The sequence below is a fragment of the Prionailurus bengalensis genome, chromosome B4 (genome assembly GCF_016509475.1).
Source record: "Prionailurus bengalensis isolate Pbe53 chromosome B4, Fcat_Pben_1.1_paternal_pri, whole genome shotgun sequence".
Lineage (NCBI taxonomy): Eukaryota > Metazoa > Chordata > Mammalia > Carnivora > Felidae > Prionailurus > Prionailurus bengalensis.
In genome coordinates this window covers 87,968,323-87,992,238 of record NC_057358.1, presented here as the reverse complement: position 1 = coordinate 87,992,238, position 23,916 = coordinate 87,968,323, and the positions used below count along the sequence as shown (strand labels likewise).

At 33.6% G+C, this 23,916-nt stretch overlaps 1 protein-coding gene across 7 annotated transcripts in view; it reads right to left on the bottom strand.

The window, feature by feature from the left end:
• USP15 (ubiquitin specific peptidase 15) overlaps positions 1-23,916 on the bottom strand; it is a 119,365-nt gene that overhangs the window by 17,802 nt on the left and 77,647 nt on the right. For 3 of the 7 annotated variants that reach the window (XM_043564766.1, XM_043564767.1, XM_043564768.1), the window contains 3 exons: positions 4,091-4,264; positions 2,491-2,649; positions 2,187-2,411 (listed from right to left, as the gene is read on the bottom strand). In XM_043564766.1, the coding sequence (XP_043420701.1) occupies positions 2,187-2,411; positions 2,491-2,649; positions 4,091-4,264 (558 nt within the window). Of the gene's footprint in view, positions 1-2,186; positions 2,412-2,490; positions 2,650-4,090; positions 4,265-10,275; positions 10,422-21,914; positions 22,015-23,916 lie in introns of those variants that run through there. The other 4 variants (XR_006294741.1, XR_006294742.1, XM_043564769.1 and 1 more) reach the window with 3 other exon arrangements.

Genomic DNA, 23,916 nt, shown 5'->3' with positions numbered 1-23,916 from the left:
CACCACACTTTAATTACTTTGAATGAAAGGACTGTACTTTTATGATGAACACTTCATTTACTGTGCCCTTGCTGACAGTAAAACCAAACACTTGACAAAATTAACGGTAAGATAGTAAATGCGTTAAAAGCAAATGTTTCATATCGATTTCATGACATTGTTATTAGCTGAATTATGTTCCCTTAAAATTTATATGTTGAAGCCTGACCACCAATGTAATAGCCTTTGGAGATGGGGCTTTTAGAAAGTTTAGATGAGATCAAAAAGGTGGGTGCCCTTACAGATTATGTGCATACATGTGGTCTCTCTATGTAAACACAGTGAGGACAAGACAGAGTCTGCACTAGAAACCAACCATGCTGGCACTCTTGATCGTAAGACTTCTAGCCTCCAGAACCGTTTGCCAAACAGAGCTTTACACTCTCACTAGGCGTCCAACACATATTTGAATGAATAGAATTTTTGAATATTTCTCCATTAGGAATGCATTTCTGCAGTAGAACTCATGGTCTAGCAGAGAAATGATTAAGTAAACCAAAGTTATAGGGAAATTTGGTTAAGTGCGGGAAGAGAATTTTAGGGGAACTGAAGGTAGAAGAGGAAGGAACTACTTTTGTTAGGGTGGGTCATGTGTCAGAAAACGATTAATAAAGGGAGGAAATATAGTGCTTTGCTTCACAAATTTTAAAAATAATCCTATAATACTATGCAATGGAATCAGACTGACAACTGATATTAAGGCCTTTTTCAGGGCTCTTGAATTGAATAACCAGTGTTTGATACTCCAAACTGTTAGAAGATTAGAACATTATTGAAGCAAGTATTTATCGCTGAACTAAATTTCTTTAATTTTTTTTTTAATGTTTACTTATTTTTGAGAGAGAGCATGAGTGGGGGAGGGGCAGAAAAAGAGAGAGAGACACAGAACTCAAAGCAGGTTCCAGGCTCCATGCTATCAGCACAGAGCCCAATGCAGGGCCTGAACTCGTGAACGGTGACATCAGGACCTGAGCTGAAGTCGGATGCTTAACCAACTGAGCCAGCCAGGTGCCCCACCCTTTTTAAAATTTTTAAATTTATTTATTTTTTTTTGAGAGAGAGGAGGAGAGGGGTGAAAGTGGAAGGGCGAGAGAGAGAATCTTAAGCAGGCTCCATGTCCAGTATGGGGCCCGATGTGGTGCTCAATCGCATGACTGTGCGATCATGACTTGAGCCAAAATCAAGAGTTGGACGCTTACCCGACTGAGTCACCCAGGCATCCCAGCCCAACTAAATTTCTATTTCTCCTCCAAGTTGTTAAGATGCCTAAAAATTACAGGTATTTAAATATACCATTATCATAACATGAATCAAAATGTGTACTATTAGTTTTATTTTCAAAAGACACTAGAAAAAAATTATAATTAACATTAAAGTTGGAAAATAGGAAAAATATTTATCATAACATTGCAAAATTGAACCTCTCATTTTTTCTATTGTAAGAAAAAGCCTTTGAGAATTTTATTTTTACAAATAATGATACTTTACACATCCCTCAGCCTTTCACGATTCTAAAAAGGTGTATTAATTTCCAAAGTATTTTGGAAATCTCTTTATAAAATCTTATAAAATCTCTTACATATATAAACTTAATTATTGAATTGTGCTTGAGACACAAGGTCTCAACACTTAAGTTTTTGTTTTGTTTTTTTATTTTATTTTATTTAAAAAAAAATTTTTTTTTTTCAACGTTTATTTATTTTTGGGACAGAGAGAGACAGAGCATGAATGGGGGAGGGGCAGAGAGAGAGGGAGACACAGAATCGGAAACAGGCTCCAGGCTCTGAGCCATCAGCCCAGAGCCCGACGCGGGGCTCGAACTCACGGACCGCGAGATCGTGACCTGGCTGAAGTCGGACGCTTAACCGGCTGCGCCACCCAGGCGCCCCTGTTTTGTTTTTTTAATTTTAGAGAGAGAGACAGAGTGCATGCGAGTGTGGAAGAGGGGCAGGATAGAAAGAGACAGAGTCTTAATCAGGCTCCAAGCTTAGCGTGGAGTCTGACATGGGGCTTGATCCCACGACCCTGGGATCATGACCTGAACTGAAATCAAGAGTCAGACACTAGACCAACTGAGCCACATAGGCGCCCCTCGACACTAAGTTTTAATAAAAGCAACAAAGGCAAAGAAAATAATTATGACCTACCTGCATAGGTTTGGTAAGTGGATCCATTCTAACCAAATAAACTTCCAAAGTACGTTCTTTTTTCATGGGCAATGGAAGTGTCAAGTAACAAAAAGGATCAAATGTTACTGAAATCTTAGCACATTCAGGACAAACTAAAGTTGATTTGAAAAGGCCGTGAAATATATCTACTATGATAGAATCATTTCTTTTTAAATGGTTTTCCCAGGCTTCTTCAGCAACTATCTGTAAGAAAAACAGACACATATTACACAGAAATATCACATTATTGTAACAATGGTGACAATGATATTATTAAATTTACCTTATCTGGCCTTCCATCAGCATCTTTTAACTGTATATATGGTTTTTTCCTAATTCGATTCAAATCCTCATGCAGTCCATCTAATAGGAAAGCTAATAGCTCTTGACAGTCCTGCTGCTGGTATCCAGAGAACTGAGGTGCAAAACGTCCTACTTGCGTCTGCAAGAAAAGCAAAAATACAAAATCAGTTACGGGAACAAAATTGATTAAAACAAATATGATTCTCATTATTTATGGATTTTATATTTGTGAATTCACTGACTCTGTTACAATCTATTTGTAACCCTCAAAACAACTTGTGGCACTTTGGCAGTCATTTGCAGATATGGTAACTACAGACACATAAGTTCATACAGATAATGACATATCTAAAAACATTTTTAAAATTATAACTAATCTCTAATGTAGAAATGTTGACCTGAGGAAATAACAAGGAGAAAATATGGTAGAGTTTTGTACAAAGGATTTGGAAATACTCAAACTTATTAAAATTCAATAATATTTCCGGGTCACTAGAAAAAATTACAACGCTCTCCTTTAGTTTCTGTGTATAAAAAAGAGAGTAAATTCCAGAGATAAGAGGAATGTTTGTGTTCATATATAACTTTCCTAGTCTTTGCAGTACTATTTTTTTATAAGACTGAAAAGAAATGTGAAAGGAAAAGTCAGATATCAAGAGCCTGTTTACACATAATTTTAAAAGAGAATAGCTGGCAAAATGAAACTAACTAGAATCCTGGGTAAGGAATGAGAAATAGGTTGTCTAAACTAGCTTGTTCAAAGCTTAGAAAGTTAAGATAAATACAGGAGTATTTTGATTTGTTGTTTTTATGTTTTAGGAACTAGTATACAGTTAATAAAATATTGCTTAGCAGATGTCCTATATGAGCATCATTTGTGTATATTAAAAAATGGCTGAAAGCTGAGAGCTTCTTATTCTCTTTTAAGTTTAAAATTTCCCATAGATCTCACCTGTAAATAAATAGGAAAACTCTTTTAACTATATAAAACTAAATTTCATTCTTATTTGAATGACAAATTACAGTTTTATTGGTTGTAAGAAACCATTTCACAAAAAAGAATGAACTTAAAAGTGTAAGGATTATATTGAAAGTAACTCATATTTAGCGCTGGTTATATAGACTAGTTTCATTTTAATAATTTTTCAAATTTACAAGGACTCTCAAAATAACCTGAGTGCTTAGACTTCAATGACATGCCCAAATTTAGCCTTTACATTTGTATAAATAAATTTATGTAGGTTTCTCATATATGTACTTATTATAAAGCAACCGGCCTATGCTCTGCTGTCTCTTTCTTGTCATTTTGTACCATAACAGTGTTTTCCAATCTTTATTTCAATATATCCCTCCCCATCTCCCAGAGATTTTTTAGACATTTTAAAGTAATCGTCCACCACACCTCCCACCCAGAAAATTGAACAGCACTGATATACTGTGTATCTTTCTATTTGTGCTAGGTCCCTATGGAGGGCCATAAGCCAATGTAACAGCTATGATTTTTCAGGGCTTCCCCCAAAGAACACATTTTTGTTCTGGGGGTCATATAGCCCTAACGAAAATGTATTAACCATACTAACCTTAAAGGCTCTTGGCGTGACATAGCTAAATTTTCCAGACCACATTTGTTTGATCAGTTCAGCGTAAGATTTAGCTATTTCACCTCTCATTCCTAAGGGATTGTCAAAATTGAGTTCTTCTTGATACTTATCATTGAGGAAATATTCAGTAAGTGGAGGAGTGTTGCTCAAACACTGCAAAGAATAAAACACATTTTCAAGTAAAAGTAACCACAGGTTAAACATGTAAAATGAAGAGAGAAACAAACGGACTTGCCATAATATATAGAGAAAAATTTAAATGATGGCCTCATGAACTAATAAATAACTGGTCAAATGAACACTCAAATGATGCACTCAACTATTCATTTCCCAAATTTCAAATCAATTACTTATAATAAATGAAAATGCTATTATTTGTTGCTGTAAAATCTGCATTAATTTTAACCACAGCAAACTACCTGTTAACTGGGAGAGAAGCTCAGAGTTTTCTTTCCTTCTTTTACTTGATTGGTAGAAATTATGGTTTGTCTACTCATCCCAGGCACCTGCAAATTAGCCTGAGTAGGTAAAAACTGAGATAGAGTGCAAGCAAGAAATTAACTTTAAAGAGGTATTTATTGCTTCCATTGTCAATTCCTTATGAAAGAGCAGCCTTTACATTTTCCATTTGGTCAACCAATTTCAGAAGGGACAGTACAGATTCGCTGAGCCTGAGGAAACTTAACTTTTGTTATGTGAACTCTGGCTAAGTGTGTTCCTACTTCCTCCAGTTCTTCAGTATCATGACAATTCAATCTTCCTTTTTGGCAAGATTAAAACTATGAATTAGTTAATTCTCCATCTCCTTTCTATTCAGAATGAAATAATTTAGGAGTTAAAATAAAATAGATGCCAGAAGTACAGTTTTTCTGTAACACTTTATCTCAAGATAGAATAATTTTAAGTTGATAATACCATATAATTTGAACCCAATGTTATTATTCTTTATTAAGAACCCAATATTACTTTATGAATTAGAGGTCTAGAGTCATTAAATAGAATATGTAATGACTGACATATACTTTTCTTTTTTTTTTTTTTTTTACTGCAGGAAGACATTTGTCTTGGGAGTCAAAGTTTTACACAGCTTGCTTACCACTCAGTTAGGTTAATAGTCTGGGATTAAACAGTCTTGGTAGCTATGAAAAGTTCAACCTGCTGGGTTCATGCCAATAACTGGCATGCCATAAACTATGTCTATATACCATGTACTGTTTGACTAAAACTTCAAAATTAAGCATATTTGATTTTTTGAAATAAATTATGATGTTCTGTTTTGTGGTTTCAATTATGAATTAATTTAGGTTTACTTAAGTAACCATAACATCTATTTTGGTATTTTCAATGTAATAAAAATAATACTCCTCAAATTGGTAGTCTAGTACCTATAATAAGGCAAAAGGGAAATTGTTTATAATATCATGGAATGTTATTATATAATTAATTCTTAGGCAATGAAAGCAAATAAAAATGTTTAGAGTGGACTATATAGACCTTAGTGTCATTTACAAGCCATTTTCAGCAGATATCAAATTTTTTGTGAGCAAGAGGAAGATAAAGGTAGATCACAGTGTAGGAGGCGATTCAGGAAAGGATACTTTCCAACTTCTGAACTCCTTTTACATGTCAACCTCTCAAAATCTTACACAGCTTTTGAGATTCATTCTCTTTTCCTTTTGCATTATATGTTCTTTTAACTATAAAGCCAGCACTAGAGGTAGGGTCAGGCAACCCAGAATACACCATGGCTACACTAAATGCCACCACTTAGTAGTATCATCTGATTTAATACAAACAGGATGAACACTATATAGTCAATGAGGCAAAGGGGAGGTCAGACAGCATTTCCAACAACTATCAGTTAGTTTTCAAATCCTTGTATTTGATCAGTTCAGGGTTATACTAAGAATATGATATTCTACTAATGTAACACAATTATACAAAGAACCTAATTTATGGTTTTACCAAACTAAGAACCAAGTTGTACAGATGTGAATAATTTTTGAACTTTGTTTTCACTTAATTCTATGTATCCTTATCTTGCAAAGAACTTCCAAATATAATTTAAAATTTGTAGCTTTCCAGTAGCATCCGGAGTGATTTTTCTAAAATTTATATCACTTTCATGCTAAAAATAATAGCAATTTCAGATTGAAATCTCAATTTTTGAGAAGAGTCTGTCTTTTGCCCACCTATGTGGCCTCTTATCTTGCTAATACCTTTATGTGACTCTATCCTAGCCTCATTTAATTACTTGAGGTTCCTTAACCTCCATGTATTCTCTCACTCTTAAATTTGCAACATCAATCCATCTATGTGAAATATACCTTCTTTGTTCTATTAACTTCTACTAAACCATCAAGATTCAGGTATCCTGTCTGGGAAGTATTCCTAGATTTCCTTCTAATGTTTCCTTTGTTATGTTTCCATATTGCATAATGCTCACTTGTACTACACCACTTATTTTCTAATATACTATAACTTTAATTTTTAGTTTATCTGTCTTGCCAAATGGACTGTGACCTTCATGAGAGCAGGAACCATAATATCAATTATATGTATATCTCCAGCACTCAGTATGTGTACAATAAACACACGTTTAATAAAACATGTTTTTGCCTATATACACAAATGTTTTTATCCTTTTGGCTTTTTAAATCTTTTCCTCCAATGTTTGGCACAGAGCAAATTTTTCTTGAATGAATTATTACTTAGGGAGGCAAAAATATATTAGCTGGTAATGGATAATCTCAAAAACTTCATCAAGCACTTCCACCTGATTTAATAGTTTAAATCACTTGGTTTAAATTATATAAACCAAAAGAAGGACAGCACCTATTAAAAACTTGCCCATGCTTGTGTGACTCTTGATCTCAGGGTTGTGAGCCTGAGCCCCACAGTAGAGATTATGTAAAATAAATAAACTGAAACATACAAACAAGCAAACACCAAAAAACTTTCCCATCCTTTTAACTTTCATTCAATTCACTATCTACTTTGTAGTGGGTCTCTGCTTGGATTTTCTTTAGTCCTTGATACAGAGACCAATGATTATTTTCAAAGTGACACAAGCCATTTTGAAGATGACTATAATTGAACATTAACAAACTAAAAACAAAACACAGTTTTAATAAGTGCTTGTATTACTTATCAAGATATCATAACCAATATATTTTGAGGTAACCCTTATGTTTAAATTAAAAAAAAACATTCTATTTGTTAAACATAATTTAAAAAAAATTTAAGTATAGTTGACACACAATGTTACATTAGTTTCAGATATACACCAGAACATACTGTGTTAAGAAACTCACAAGCTACATTTTCTAAAAATTTATACAAACATATATAAATACAGAAATTCAATAGACAGTTTAAGTGTTCTACTAATGCACATATCATAGTAGTTTAAAAACTGAAACTGATGTCAGACTTTTCTTTCTCATATTGTAAAATAGAATACTTTTCTCCCTCACCTTGAAATTATTATTCTGGGAATCATTATATTCTTGGACTAGTATAAAGACCACCTAAAATACTAAAAGTTCTCTTTTAATTTTTGGTATAAATTTCAAGGTATAATTAGAATACAGGTCAAACAACTAAAGTATTTCCATGCCTCAAGTGTTGTCAGTATTCAATGCCATCACCGTGGCAGAAGAAGGTAGTTTCTTAATATTGGTCATACTGCAGTTTGAGTTATAATTTATACAATTCATTCTATCTTTTAACATGGGGCTATCTTAGAAGAATGAACATCTTTGACAAATACAAGAAAACTGGACATTTGGACTAGTTGCCATTAAATACAATGTTTTAAAGAATAAAGATTTTGGTTAGTTCAATAATAAAAACAACAATAACCATAGTTCTGAAGCATCTCTCTCAAAGATTCCTCTGCTATAACAAGTATCACTTTTCCATCTGATTGGGACTGTCCCAAAACAATTCCTTTCTTAAGACATATACAGACAAAGGGAATTTCTCCTTTTAACCTGTAAGATACTTTATTGAGTGACATAATATGGACCTGAAATCACACGTTTTATGCACCTATGTGGATATATTTCTCACTCTCAATGATTCTTGAACTGCAGAACAGAACAAAACTCATCCTTTCCTAACATAAACGGTTTCTTCTAGCAAAACCTGAGAATACAGATATAAATAAATCTATTGTAAAAACAAAAGGGATTACATAAATAGTATTAGTATGTTATTTTATGGCTACTTATGAGTTTTGTGATGTTCTACCTGTCATATGCCATTTTGAGCTTCACCTTTGTTAATTCAGATTTCAACTACCTGACATTGACAGATACCAACACTTCAGTATTTCAAGGAGAGCTACCTCTTACAACTCACCACCAAAAAAACTGAAGTTCAAGTAAGAGGTGATGTGACTCATAATAAAACACAGATCTTAAGCCACATTTTACTTATATCAGAATGGTGCCTACAGTGGTTCTTACAATTGGTAGAATTTTATCAAATACTATGTTAAAAATAAAGCAATAAACAGAATGAAGAGAAGGATTCTGTACCAGTAGTCTCAATTCTTAATGTAAAAAGGAGTAAGTAAAAACTTACAGTAGTGAACAAGCAAAATTGCTTTAGTTAAAAAACTAAATTTCACATTTAGTAGATGTTAAAGAGTTTTGGCATTCATTAATTTAAATTAGTCTTTGTGATAAAACAACCAGTTGGTTAACTGGAAGGTCAGGACATAAGTTAGTATGAAAAATTGGTTTATCCATGAGGAATGAGAATGCCTGGGTATGTGCAAGCCAGTCATTTTGTGAGCAGACATGACTACTAAGTATCTGTTCCTGAAAGTGGCTCTGTGGTTCTCTACCTGTGCTTACATGTACATGTGCATACCTTACATATGCATTTAAAATAGAAACCCCAAGTAATAAGAGTATTCTTGAATGTGAATTTGAATTAGGAGTCTTAAGACATATTAGTCCTTAGTTTAATGTATTAAGATTGAACCTTAGCCATGTACTTCTTCCTCCCTTTCTTAGAATGTTCTTCCCCTGTAAGAAATTCCTATTCTTTAACACTCATGTCAGTATCTCTTACAACATTTTATCTTGCTCAGCACCTCAAGGAAGAACTAATATTACTTCTTCTGAGCAAACTCTATACCTTGAACTCACTTACACTGCGCTTATTTTGAAAGCAGCCTCCATGTCTATTTCACCTTTGTACCTCAGGGTCTACAGCACAATGCCTGACACACACCTTAATAAAGGTGTGTTGAATGAATGAAAACTTGTATGACGGAAAGACTGGAAGCTGTCCTTACAGAAACTGAGAACGGTGGGAAAACACTAGACTAAAGAGACCTGAATTACACCCTGGTATATAACTATAACCTATCTAAAAGTTCTGTAAGTTCAAAAACAAAAGTCCCAGTAATGCCTAGGCAGGCTTTTCTAATGAAGAAAAACAGCTACTGTGAATGCCCCAAGTTATCAGGATAAATCCATATAAGTCAAAGACATGTGAAGGAAAAGTATTTGGAAGTATATTTTTATCAAGACTCCTCACTAAATCTTCAACCTAGAATGAGGTATAAAAATTCTGAAGAGAGTTCTTCTAAATAATCGAATGTCTCAATCAGTGGACATTCTGCCATATGGTTCAATGTATATAGAACTTTAACCACTGCCACCATGAAGAACTATTTTTAAAAAGAATGCATATGCCATTCAACTATTTTATAAAGTAATAATTCTCTATGAAAAACTCTCTGGTTACAAATTTCCATACATCTAAAATTGGAACATTATGTGAGGTTATGATTTTCTTTCATTATTTAATTAGCTAGAAAGGCTACAATGCTCTGTACATAAGTTTTCCTTATACACACATGCACAAATCCTATTGCTCTTACATTATTTTCAAAAAGTTCTTCCGTTAAGTATGTTCTGATCAATAGGACTGATGTTTCTAGAGTTCTCTGGAAAAAATTAATGACTCATAAGAGTCTCAATTTTGTATTTCACTATAAATTTCTATATCATTTTTTAATTGATGAAGTGAAATAAAGTTCTACTATATAACCAAATCTCAAGTCTGTAATCAACATATTTTAGGAAATGAATAATTAATAGCCATCCCAATAACTTGTAATGAATCTGGAATTTCCCCAGTACCTGGAAAATAGCCAAAGTAATCCCCTTCAAAAAGAGAAAGTTGTCTTTTGTAATGCTGAATATGAACCACTCCCTTTCTGTTCAGGTGCTCCAGAAGCCCAATTTTCAAGTGATCATGTATGCTCACTATTTTAGTAAACCGGTAACTAGAACAGGAAAGAAAACAAACTTAATTTTTGATTACCTAAAGCTCTGAGTTGTGTAACTCATTCTGTAACTGATCAAAATGTAATGCCACTCACACCCTTTAAAAAAAAAATAGCTATACCTTCAAACTAACCAATACTAAAAATAAAAACCCAATCTAAAATAAGGAAACCATTTTCTTTTCTTATAATTTAAAAAATTACACCTGAAGTGACCTTAGAATAATCCAATATTTTTTTCCTGGATTTTAATATTAGATGGATAAAGAATTTTCAGATTTGCCATGCTATCGTTTTTCACTTTGTCATGACAACAGTATAGGCATTCTAAAAAGGTCTGAATTCTGAAGCATTTCTCTAAATACTGGGATATTGGCTCTAGTTCTGTAATGAAACAGTGGATGAGAAAGGAAAGTATGATGTAGATTTTTACAATGAAGAAGTATAAATATAAGCCTGCCCCTTCATCAAGTAAATTTTAAAAATGAGGTATTTTTAAGACACCTGATATTTTATTCTTCGTTACTTTTTCCCTTAGGAAAGGCCAATCTCGTTACATTTGAGAGATCAATTCTGAAGCTTCTCCACATATTTTGGGAAAGCATATACAATCATTCTATTTTGCTTTTCATTTCCAATCTCCCTCCAAGCTTTCTTTAAAAAGTAAATTCAGGTAAGTAAAATATAAGTGGGAATAAATTTATTTATTTAAAAAAACCCCAAAAAACCAAAACTTCTGTTTTTCCCTCTCCCAACTAGTCAGAGAAGAGAGAACTGACATACACTCAACTTAAAATATTGGAACTTTACATAAAATAGTTTCAAAGGCTGCATTTTTGAATTGGACAAAGATAATGTTCTAACAATGTAATGTATGTTATTAACCTGGTCACTATGCTTAAGACATAAATTAAATTTCATTTAAGTTCCTGCTGTCACCCTTTCTTTCAAATTCTATGAAATTTCTTCTTCATACAATACTTAAATTCAATAAAGAATTATTATGAAAGCTCTGGGAAATAGGAGAACTAATGGGGAACATTTTGTGGGCTAACAAAGAAATAGTGTTATTTTTTTCTCTAATCTATAAAATTGAGGAAGGAGAATTCTAAGTTTGTGAAAAGGTCTACCCCGTTATTGGCAGTGAGTAAAGCTTATAACTAGAGATTTCAATGTTAAAAAAGCCATGATTATGTAGAGACCATTAATTTTCATACTAAAAGCTATCAGCAGAAACTAGAGGGAAGATCTATTTTTAATATAAGTAAATTTGAAAGCTTCTGAGATGATTACACCAACAACAATACTGCAAGTTTCAGGCCGAATGTATTTTACTGAGGTTTTCAAACTACTCAGCTATAGCATCAATTGTCTAGAAAAAACATTTTTTTTTGGTAAGAGGCTATTTAATGAGTGATTTTATGTTTAATATTATTTATAGGAAGCAAGCTAAAATCAAATGGTTCTAATAATATTAATAAACTTTAGTATAAATTGCATTTATTTTAAAGAACTAAAGCATATGAATTCAATTGTAATATTTAGTATTATTATCTGCTCTACACTGTTAATAATTCAAAACTGGCTCACAATGAAATGAATGCCACTATTTTAGGCAAGCAAGATGAAGGACTTTAGAAAAAGCAATGGTTCTTCATAATTTTGTGTGTGGTTCAGTGCCTTGCACATAATATTCAGTATAGAAACATTTTTGAAAAAATAAGTATCACAAATTTCTGATTCACTGATCTTTTAGTTTCCCTGTGAAGGCATACATGAAAGGATAGCAGAAATTTTTCACGAAGTTTAACTGAATTTTTACATTCTTTAAGGGAATTCACCAAGTCATGTACTTCTCTTCATTATTTCATTACACTAGACCCCAAACTGACAATAAATACTTCAGCTGAGTTGAAAAAGAAGTTTAAGGACCATGTAATAGCATGAACTATGAAGGGTTTCTGATTATTTTCATAATCCAAAAGAACTTTAAATTTATCTAAATAATCACTCAACAGATATTTATTAGGAACAGAAGATTATTATTTGAAGAGTTTCTAATAATATAAAAATAATGTTCCAAAAGGATTTTTTCCTATCATTCACTGTGCATTCATGGAACTAGCTGCGTGGGACTGGGGGTTGTTCTGCCAGGCTGGGGTTAACATAGCAGTCCGATGCAAGTGCCATCAGACTGGTTACACTGGTGGAACCTAACGCTGTATTATTTCTTGAACTTTATACATAGCTGGGTTTCTGACTTACTTGGTTGCAAGAAGTAAATATATATATTATGTGCTATTATTCTTTTTAAAATTAATGTGCTCTTTTGGAGTTAGACAGCTCCAGAAAGATCATTAATCTGGTCCAGGTGAAGTTCTAAACATTTCTGGTAAGTTTTCTAATGCAGTATTTCTCTGTTTATGTGAAAGAACTAATTTCTTAACAATTTCCAAATCATCATAGACTGAGACTTTTATAAAGTACAGTAAAAATGAACCACTAGAAAAATGAAATAAAAAACGACATACAAAAAAACAAAGCCTCATCTTCTATTATGAGATTTAATAGATATAAAATACCCTGACCAAGTTGCTAGAAAAGTTTTAGACCATTTATACTTAATTTCTATGCTTATTTGTCAACCATGCTGTCTCATCCATAGACAGACTCTGAGAAATACTGTTCTAATCATTATCTGGCATTATGCTAAACATTGGGGATATAAAAGAAAACCAAAGACAGTCTCTACTTTCATGACTCTCACTGTGTAATAGGTATTTATCCAGAAGAAAGGGGGGAGAGATAGAGATGTGGGAAAGGCAACGAGGGAAAAGGAAGGAGTATACACAAACAAGTTCGATACATAACAAATTCCAAGAACCTTTAGTTTTGGCTTAAGAGGTAGGAAAAGCCCCATTTGGGTTTTATCCTTTAGGTGATGAGAAGCAAGTTTTAAGCAAAGAGATAAATAATTATATTTGCATTTTAAAACAACGACTCTGGAAGCAATGCACTAAATGGAGAGGAAGAGGATAAATGAAGGAATAAAGATAGGAGTTAGAGATATATTTCAACAGGTCACATAAAAGATGCTCAAGTACTCAAATATTGTACTGACAGTAGAAGAGAAGATGGATGGAAGTGACACTAAGAGGTAGTGAAATGAACAGGATCTGGGGAGAGTCTCAAGTTTTTGACTTGGGTTAGTGGGTGGACAGTTGCAACTAAGGGAGTATGAGATAAAAGGATCAGGTTTCTTGGGAGAGTGTTTGGTCTTAGTAGCCAAGGTTAGTTTAAGTGTAATATTATCTAGGCAGAAATGTCCATCTCATTGTTATATACTGGAAGGAAACTCAGGAGGGAGAATTATAGTAGAGACAGATTTGAGATTTGTCAGTTAAAGTGGATGTCAACATTTCAAAGGTAAAGAGTGACATCTCAAAGATAAAGAGGCTACAAACAACCCTGCAAACAGAAGGTCAAGAATGACTTTATCAAAAGCAATTTTTTGGGGGTGGTATGATGGTCACAGTGATGACATAACACTAGTTGATAACTGCATATTGTTTACCAGGTACCAAGCACTTGTTAAACAATTTATCTTCATTTAACAGATGAAGAAACTAAAAAGTTTCTTATTCAAGATCACACAACCAAGTGGCAGAACTAGGTTTTGAATCCAAGCAGTCAGGTTCCAAAACCTATGCTTGTAACTACTATGCTATGCTGCAGAGGACTACTGAATGGAAGATGAGAAAGTAGGAAGAAAGTACAAACCATTATTTTCAGTTTTCAAGGTTAAGAGTCCTCTTCACTCCTCACTTAGAAGAAGAAAAAAAAAAAAGACTTGACGATATATATATATGCTGAAAGGAACACAGTGAAAATGTGAGGTAAAAGGTACATAACAAAGATATGATGATTAATGGAACAAGTTTCGGGAAGATAGCAGAGGTCCCAGGAAGATGGTGGTATAATCATGATGACACAGACACTTCAGGTATGGTACAATGAGAATAAGAGGAATCTTAAAATGTTCTAGCTTACTATTAAGAATTTCCCTATAAACAATTAGTAACATTTTGGTTAAAAATTTATAATTTCTTTTCAAAAGTTATTGAAAACTTTTTCTTGTCAAAGTATATAATAATTAGGTCCTGGGCAATTACCGAAGAATCATTCATAATACTTCAATTACATACCAAATCTGTAACAACAACTATATATATATATATATATTTATATATTCATATATAAATAGATATATATTTATATTCATATATACATAATAAATATACGTGTGTATATAGATTAGTGCATGTGTGTCAGTGATTCAGTTTATTTTCAAAGCAACATCTCTCTAAATGAAAGCCAGAGATAGACTTTCAATTTTTAATTATACACGACATGGTTATAAAGCAGTGATTTTCTGGTAAACCCTTTAAGTTCAAATGAACATCATCTTTGATATAATCACTTTAGAAGGCTGTATGTTTTCTTGATACTGTCATTGCTCAAAACATTTTAGGTACTTTTCTTTTTTTTTTTTTTTTTAATTTTTTTTTTTTCAACGTTTATTTTTTGGGACAGAGAGACAGAGCATGAACGGGGGAGGGGCAGAGAGAGAGGGAGACACAGAATCGGAAACAGGCTCCAGGCTCTGAGCCATCAGCCAGAGCCCGACGCGGGGCTCGAACTCCCGGACCGCGAGATCGTGACCTGGCTGAAGTCGGACGCTTAACCGACTGTGCCACCCAGGCGCCCCTTTAGGTACTTTTCAATAGAGCTGGCACACATATGAAAAAGCATTAATATCTAGCATACAGTGGGTGCCAATATGTGTTTCATGTGTGTATACTCAATGAGCTTTTTTGTATGGTAACATAGATTTGTTTTCATTTATTTTTTTAATGTTTATTTTTGAGAGAGTGCGAGAAGGGGAGGTGCAGGGAGGGGAGGGGGAGGGAGATACAGAATCTGAAGCAGGCCCCAGGCTCTGAGCTGTCAGCACAGAGGCCAACATGGGGCTCAAACCCATGAACTGTGAGATCCTAACGCGAGCTCAAGTCAGACGCTAACTGAGTGAGTCACTCAGGCACCCCATGGTATGGTAAAATAGATTTCTAATGTAGGGATTTTTGTGATAGAAAATTATGGGAACAAGCATGAGCTGTAATGTTGTATTTGTACCTTTGGTAATTCAGTGTTATTTTTATGACCAGATGAATAAAAGAGAAGTCATTATGAATAGTGTACTTTATCAAATAAAATCAAGGCCTGACTCAAAAGTCACCTCCTTGGTGAAGCCTCACTTATTTCCCAGGGGCTCATTTTTCTCTGCTTCTGTAACATTTGGCTGATCATGCTTTCTATCATATCACATACTGTGTCTTATTTATTTATACGTCTATTTCATTCACAACACCAAGAACTTCTAAGAGCACAGGCAGTCTTTTTCAATTCTATTACTAATGGTTAGAATACTGTTTGGTACCCAGAGACTCAGTGGATGTTTGTTGGATTAGCTAAATAAATTACCCCGATAAAAACAAGACAACTAGTTTAGCTGCTCTTAATTCCTTTGCCCTTTCTCTCTCCAACCCTAGATAAACCCAGTTACTTACTATATGAACCCAGTCATCTACTGTACGCACCATGTAGCTAAACACTGCTAGAGAAAATTTCAAGTGAATAAACCCACACCGTTCTAAATTGATCTCCAGACTCAAATGAGATTTCAATACTGCCAAGCAATCTTACTCTTTCATTCTTAGCAAATAACCTGGTCTCGTATTTTTAGGATAATGAAAGTCAACACAAAATCTAGAAACTACTTGTAAACAATCTTTTCTCCTGTTGGCAACAGCAGTGTTTTTACTCCACTCAAATGTTACATTTTAAAGCTTAGTCTTGGGACCTCTTTTTCATAGATGCCCTCATTTAGATACAACTATACCTGATATTAAATATCATCTATAAGCAGCCATATTTCCATTGCTAACCTAAGCCTCTGGTCTGTATTCCTTGTTAGAATATCCATCTGCCTATAATGTATCTAACTTGGGATGTTTCATGGTTGTCACAAACTGAATATGCCTAAAAAAATTAACTCATATTCTTCTCCCTACCCGAAATTTGCTCCTGCTACTGTGCCTCTCCTCCCATCACTCCAATTTCATTAAATGGCTATAATTATGATGCACAAGCCAGTACCTAGAGACAAACGTGACTTTCTTCACTTTTCATTAACTCGAGTTCCTTCTACATATCAAACATTGTCCTAGGTAACAGAAGTACAGCAGTGACTGAAAGCCCCTGTGTTCATGGAGGATGTATGTGAGAGAGAGGTAGGCGGAGGTAGACAGATATTTGGGGCTATAGCAGTGACTAAAACAAAGGCCCTGAGCTCATGGAGTGTGTGTGTGAGCATGCAACTCTGTGTGTGTGTGTGTGTGTGTGTGTGTGAAGTAGGCGAAGGCAGACAGACAACAAACCCAAATATGTAGAGAGCATATGAGGTGGTCATAGCTGATGTATGGAATGTGGAGAGGGTGGTTACTACTGCATATAAAGTGAGTGTGAAGGTTCTGACTGATAATGAGACCTAAGGAAGAGAGAGAACAAGGGTATAAGTATCTGGAGGAAGAAATTCCAGGGCTAGGAAATTCTAAGTTCAGAGATCCTGAGGCATGAACATTCTTGGCATCACAAGACTAGGGCTAATAAGGATGGAGAAAAGGGAACATGGAAGAAAGTGGAAGGAAATAAGATAGCATGCAGCCATATCATACAGCGCCTTGTATCTGTTTTAAGAACTTCACCTTGGTTGAGTGAAATACGAAAGCATTTAGTATTACAGACAAGGAGTAATGGAAATGCTTTAGGTTTGAACAGGATAGCTTTGGCTGCTCTTTTGAGAAAAGGTCATGAGGATGAAGAATGTAAGCAGATAAATCAGCTAGGAGATAACTGCAATAAATCAGATGAAATTACGGTAGCCTAAGAATCTTTAATGCTTTCATAATACATTAAAATCCAAATTCCCCCTACATGATCTGGCTTTGCCTACTTCTTCACTCATTTTATACCACTCCCGTTCAGATATTATTCCACAGGTTACTACTCATCTTTTGGCTCCTCAAACTTGCCTGTCCTAGAGGCTTTGCACACGTTATTGCTCTCCATCTAACTTCAACTCTCACCTAATTTACACCTAATTCATGAGTTCTTTGGTCATAACTCAAATGTTACTTATGGACAGTATGACACCCAAGATCAAGCAGGTATTCTCCAAGTTCTTGTTATTTTCTCAGAGCACCCCATTTTTCTTCTTCATGCTGCTTATCAGAATTCATGATTTATTTAATGTTTATCTTCTCTACTAGACTATGCTCCATGGAAACAAATACAGTTTTGTTCACAATGTTATAATTAGTGCCTACGAAAGGAACTTAGTAGGCCCTCAATAAATATGTGCTGAGTAAATGAATGGATGAATTCATAAGTATATTTGATTAAAAAGAATTACCCAGCTTGATCACCTACAATATTCTGAAGATAATGTTCTGAAAAACTTCAGGTTTTTGAAAATCAACTTCATCATCAAAGAAGAGAAATATCAATGATATTAAGAAAAAGGAAAGCAATTCCAAAAGGAGTTTTTAAAATGTTTTGAACACTCTATCAAATGAGTAAATGTGTATACAATCTCCTACAAAACTATTTTGATCTGTACAAAAGTAATACTACTTTTGGGGGACCATCTTGTATTAAGGGGACCATATACTTGGCCTAGATAAAAAACATTTTTAATGGCTGTACAATATGTATACTTAAGGCCACTGAACTGGACATTAAAAATGATTAAAATAGTAAATTTTATGTTATGTATATCTGACCACAATTAAGTATTTTTATGCATTTCTTACAAGTTGATTAGTATAATTTTGACAGATACATTATCTCAGAATGTTTGGAATAACAACTGAGTTTTAACTCACTTATTAACTTGTTCTAGACAAATCACTTAAACTTTCCTTGCCTCAATTTTCTCATCAGTGAAATAAGGATACCTTATGCCCTGACAGACCTCTGTGAAGAGGAAATTAAGAAAGTGACAATGATATAAAAACCTGCACTCTGCAAAGAAGGGTACTGTTTTCAGAGGCTGCAGGTTCTTTACTGGGCTGTTAATTTTTAATATGAGTTTAGGGAAATGAGTAATTTATTTCAAATATTATTATTAAGTAATGGTTTTCAGTAGCCAACTCACTGACCCTCTCCCTGCCCCGTATAGCATAGTTTACAAATCACTGTTAAGAATTTATTGATATTACTTAGCAACTGGTTTCCATACATGTATACACTACTAAAGGAATATGTAACTAAGCAATTATTTGTAAAGTGACTAATGAAGTGGTTCATGAGCAATAAGCATAATCACAAACTATTTCTACGCAAAAACTAAAATAGAAAGGTGATTTTAAGATAAAGGACATTAAAAAGAAAAAGAGTCCAGAAGATTAGGGAGGTTTTAGTAATAAATATAGCACAGCTTCAGTTGACCAGAGTTTATATGTATACATTAAAACAAATAGACAAAAGATAACAAAACAAGCCCTTAAGAGGGATTTAGAGTGCCTTTCCTTTTCTTAAGGCTCTATCAGTCCAATATCCTATATTTTCTAGTGACACTATTCCATAATAGCAATTTAGAATTTAGACTATAAGCCTGACACATTTTAGAATCTTCCAACTATAAAGTGTTGAATGTTAGTGTATATTTAATAAAGGAGGAAATAGATCTTAGAAAACATTCTGCCATCAAGAAAATCAACTGTTTGATTTTTAGGTGATAGAAGTAAATCTGGAACCACTTCCACTTTGTTTTTTTTTTTTTTTCGGTTTTTATTTTTAGAGGGGAGGAAATTTGTAGTTATTGTTATAAATTATAGATTGACACTTCTTACATTTTCCTTTGATTACAAATAAACATCCTTTTTAAAAAAATGTTTATTTTTGAGAGAGTGAGTGAGCGAGCAGGAGAGGGGCAGAGAGAGAAAGAGAGAGAGAATCTCAAGCAGGCTCCGTGCTGTCAGCATGAAGCCTGACATGGGTCTCAAACTCATGAACTGAGAGATCACGACCTGAGCCAAAATCAAGAGTTAGACGCTCAACTGAGCCACCCAGGCACCCCATATATACCTTTTTTTTTGTTTGTTTATTTCGAGAGAAAGAGAGCACGAACATGAGCGGATTAGGATCAGAGAGATGAGACAGAGACTCCCAAGTAGGCTCTGTGCTGTCAGGACATAGCCTGGAACAGGGGCTCGATTTCACAAACTGAGATCATGACCTGAGCCAAAATCAAGAGTCGGATGCTTAACTGACTGAGCCACCCAGGTGCCCCTACAAATAAATATCCTTACAACAATTATTAAAATCATTACAAGAAGGGCACCTGGCTGGCTCACTCCATGGAGCATGTGGACCTTGAAACTGGGATTGTGAGTTTGAGCCCCATGTTGGGTATAGAGATTACTTAAAAATTAAAAAAAAAAAAAATCAATACAAGATATTTTAGTCTGATTGTATTAACCACTGCTATAAGGTGTGATCACTGTAAGTAATCCTACCTAGTGAGTATATGTAAATTGGTGTTGATCTTTTTATAGCCAGAATAATGTAGAAACAATTCTGTATTAGAATCAGGTGTAATTATTTACAACTCCTTGAAATCATCCCTCTATTTCTCCACAATCTATACTTAATGTCATTTCCTATTATAGAATTAGGGGCAGATAAAACATTTAAGTCTATATTAATTCAGAAGTTGAAGCATTAATCCTAGAGAAATTTGTATTTTCATTCAGAAAATGTGAAGAGCACGTAAGTTTGATTGCTTCAGTATCTGATTTTAAGAAAGGCATCTTTTCTTAAGGAATCTACTCTTGAAATCATTGTTGCTAGCTAACTCGGATGTAAATTAAAAACTAAAAAAACAAATTTTTTTTAATTTTAAGAAGGCGTGTTTTCATGACAAAAAAATCACTATGAGCCAAGTTACACAGGCTCAAGTCATTCTTTTAAAGATACCATTTCTCCCCTAGTCATGAAAACTATATTCTTACAGAACTATGCTATATATATTCTTCCCCCAAATAAAATGCCTGACAAATCAGGTTTTCCTTTTCCACCCCCTTCTTTTTTTTTTCCAAGTTTATTTATTTTTTAAGTTTATTTATTTTGAGAGAGAGAGAGAACGTGCAAACAGGGGAGGGGCTGAGCGAGAGAATTCCAAGCAGACTCTGTGCTAACAGCGGGAACTCAAACTCACGAACCGTGACATCATGACCTGAACTGAAATCAAGAGTCAGACACTTAACTGACTGAGCCACCCGGGTGCATCCCCCTTTCTCTTTCTGAAAGAAGGGGTGACTTCTCTCTTACCCTAGCTCAAACAAAGAGAAAAGTAAAAACATTGGTATCTGTGTTGAGAAAGTGAATGGTTCTAATATAAGTAAGGTCATTTCCATTTTACATCAAAATGGAAAGAAGACCCAAGTGAGCTGCCATTTGATAGATGATTCAACATATTTTTGATGATAGTGCCATGTAATTTTTGGCACATAATATGGGAGGAACTCAAATAACTGATTTTAATATCCTGGATTAGATACGTCAAGTACAGCATACAGTTAATAATTTTGTAATAACTTTGCATGGTGACAGACGATTATTTTGTAACATATAAAAATATCAAATCATTATGTAGTACACATGAAACTAACATAATATTGTATGCCATTTATCATTTTTTAAAAATCTTCCCTACGAAGAAATATTTGAATTTTTAGCTATATTCTCTGTTTATTAGAAGAAGTCATTTCCTCAAGATCCTCAACTGTTTTTTTTTAATTCTTATGTCTCAGGGGTTAAATGATTCTTTTTTTGATGAAAACCATTTCATTTATTTAACTATAAATTTGGCTAAACAAAATTAGCTTCATGTTAAACCGGGCTTCTAAGAATTGGTGTTCCAATTAAATTAATGCAAAAAGAATGTCTCAGGGTGAGAGAAGAACAGCATTATACTTCATCATATGCAAAGCTATAAAGTACTACAACACAAAAATAATACCTTCAGTAATATCTTTTCCACTGTTTCACGGTATTATAGGATTTTAGTTTCTTAAAAAAATGTTATTTCTGTGTATTACTCATTCTGTTTATTTGAAAAGTAAACTTTAAGCTTTCTATTTAACATTCTTCTGAATTTATTGAATAGATTTTTTCCTAATCCAACAGATAATAATAATAATAATAATAATAATAATAATAATAATAAAGTTGACTTTAAAAATGCTTGGAATCACAACTGATTTTACACTATATGACAGAACAGACCCTCGATTATTTTTTTTTCAATGACTTCCTACAGTAAGGAGCCCTATTACTTCCAAGTAAAGAGTTTGAAAACAACCATCTTACGCCATGCTGCCTTCCAGTGGAAAAGACCATATCACTTCCCTGCTTCAAATCCATCTGAAGAGTTGCTTCTTCCAGGAAGCCAATCATGAGCTTCCTAGGCCTTGACAATGAAAAAGACAAGGGTTGGAGTGCTCCTGAATCTACTCAACTGATGCTAATTAAAATTACCTCCAATAATGCAAACTTTTATAACTAAACATTCTCTCAAAGATTTAGGACATTAGAAAACTATTTTGCTAACTTATTTGTACCATTGGGACATGGTGGTATATGCCTACAATCATAACTACTGAGGAGGCTGAGGCCAGGGATAACCTGATCTCAAGAATTTTGAGCTCTCTGAAGACTAAATATGCACAAAGAGTTCTTCATTATTATATTCCTTGCCTATCAGTTTGTGTAGGGAGAGTTAAACACAGTTCAGAAATGGAGCAGATGATAAATACCATTATTACAATAATACTGAATGAAAAATAATTTAAAAATATAATTAATTCTTTCTTCATTCACTAGGTTCAACCCAAGTGGAATAAGACTTGTAGGAAAGGGGAATAAATACAGGGGTTATTGAAGGTAGACTTTTTTCCAGAGTCACTCTGCTTAGCTCCCTGAATTGAAAGAAAGAAAAAAAAAGAAGATAAAATATTAACCTAATGCCTACTCATTTATGATGTGCCAGTCACTATTCTAAGAGCTTTATATTCAACTCATTTAATCCTCATGCAATTCCTAAGATACAGGTACTATTATTTTCCTCATGAGAAAAATGAGTTGTGGAAATAATGTAAACAGGGCAACACAGCTAATAAACAGGAGAGACATATTTTCAATCCAGACAGTGTAACTCTATAGTCTGTGCTCCTAATCTATATTATTAGTTTTTAATGTGTTTTTTTTCTTGCTATAATATAGTTTTTAGACTGTTCCTTAGAGTCTTAGAATCCCATGAAAATGCTTCTGGGGCCATTAAGAAAAGAAAGTAAGAGAAAGCAGATGGGACTCCACATCCTTTACCCAAAACAACTTCACTGCATCTGTTTAAAAAGAGGATAGAATTAAACTTTTCATAGTAATAATTAAAAAAAAAAGATTTTCATAATGAAATACAGAAAGTGTGAAAATCAAATTATCTAGACTATAATCTTCATGAGGTCAGGATTTATGTCCAAAAGTATCTCACATGTTTGATATTCAATAAATATTAACTTAAGAAATTAGAACTATATGGCAGTACTACTCTCACCAAAAAAATTTAATATTCATATATACCATTACATCAGACAAAATCTTGAATACCAATATAATTAAATAACACTAATAATATTAAATTCATAATAAGATTGGTGCCACTTAGTTTTTAATAAGAAACCAAAAGACTTCATTACCTCAAGGCTACTGATAGCTTAATAAGCATAATCCATTCTCACATAGAAAAAAAAAAGGTACGCTTTGCACTCACATTTTTTAAAATATATCAGTAATTATACTGCCTGAGATACTAAAATGTCTATGCATTTTTTAGGACTGGTAAATATAAGAAGTTACACTGAAATTCAAATTATCAGGAGAAATACTGGAATATTTCTGAAGCTCATGAATTTTCAACTTCATAGGTATTACAAGAAAACTGGAAAAAAAGGATAATTGAGGAAATAGTATCTAAAAAAAATATTTAAAAATATCTACTCTATTAGTTATCTTTTACCCCTTTCATCTGTAGACCTAACAACTTACATACGTGTTCATGAAACAGGGATAAAGGCTACCAACATTTTGTATTCCCTTTAATGGTGAGTTTTCAGGTTGAGAGTGGACATCTAACCAATCAAAAATCACAAAAGCTTTAAGAAAATGAAACTAGTACTAGCTTTTCTAACTGTGGATTTAGATTAAAAGTCAAAAGTAGCAAAAATAAAAACTCATCTTTTTCTCTTACCCAAACTGATGTAGAGATTTTTATTTTATTTATTTTAAAAAAAAAAAATTTTTTTTTTCAACGTTT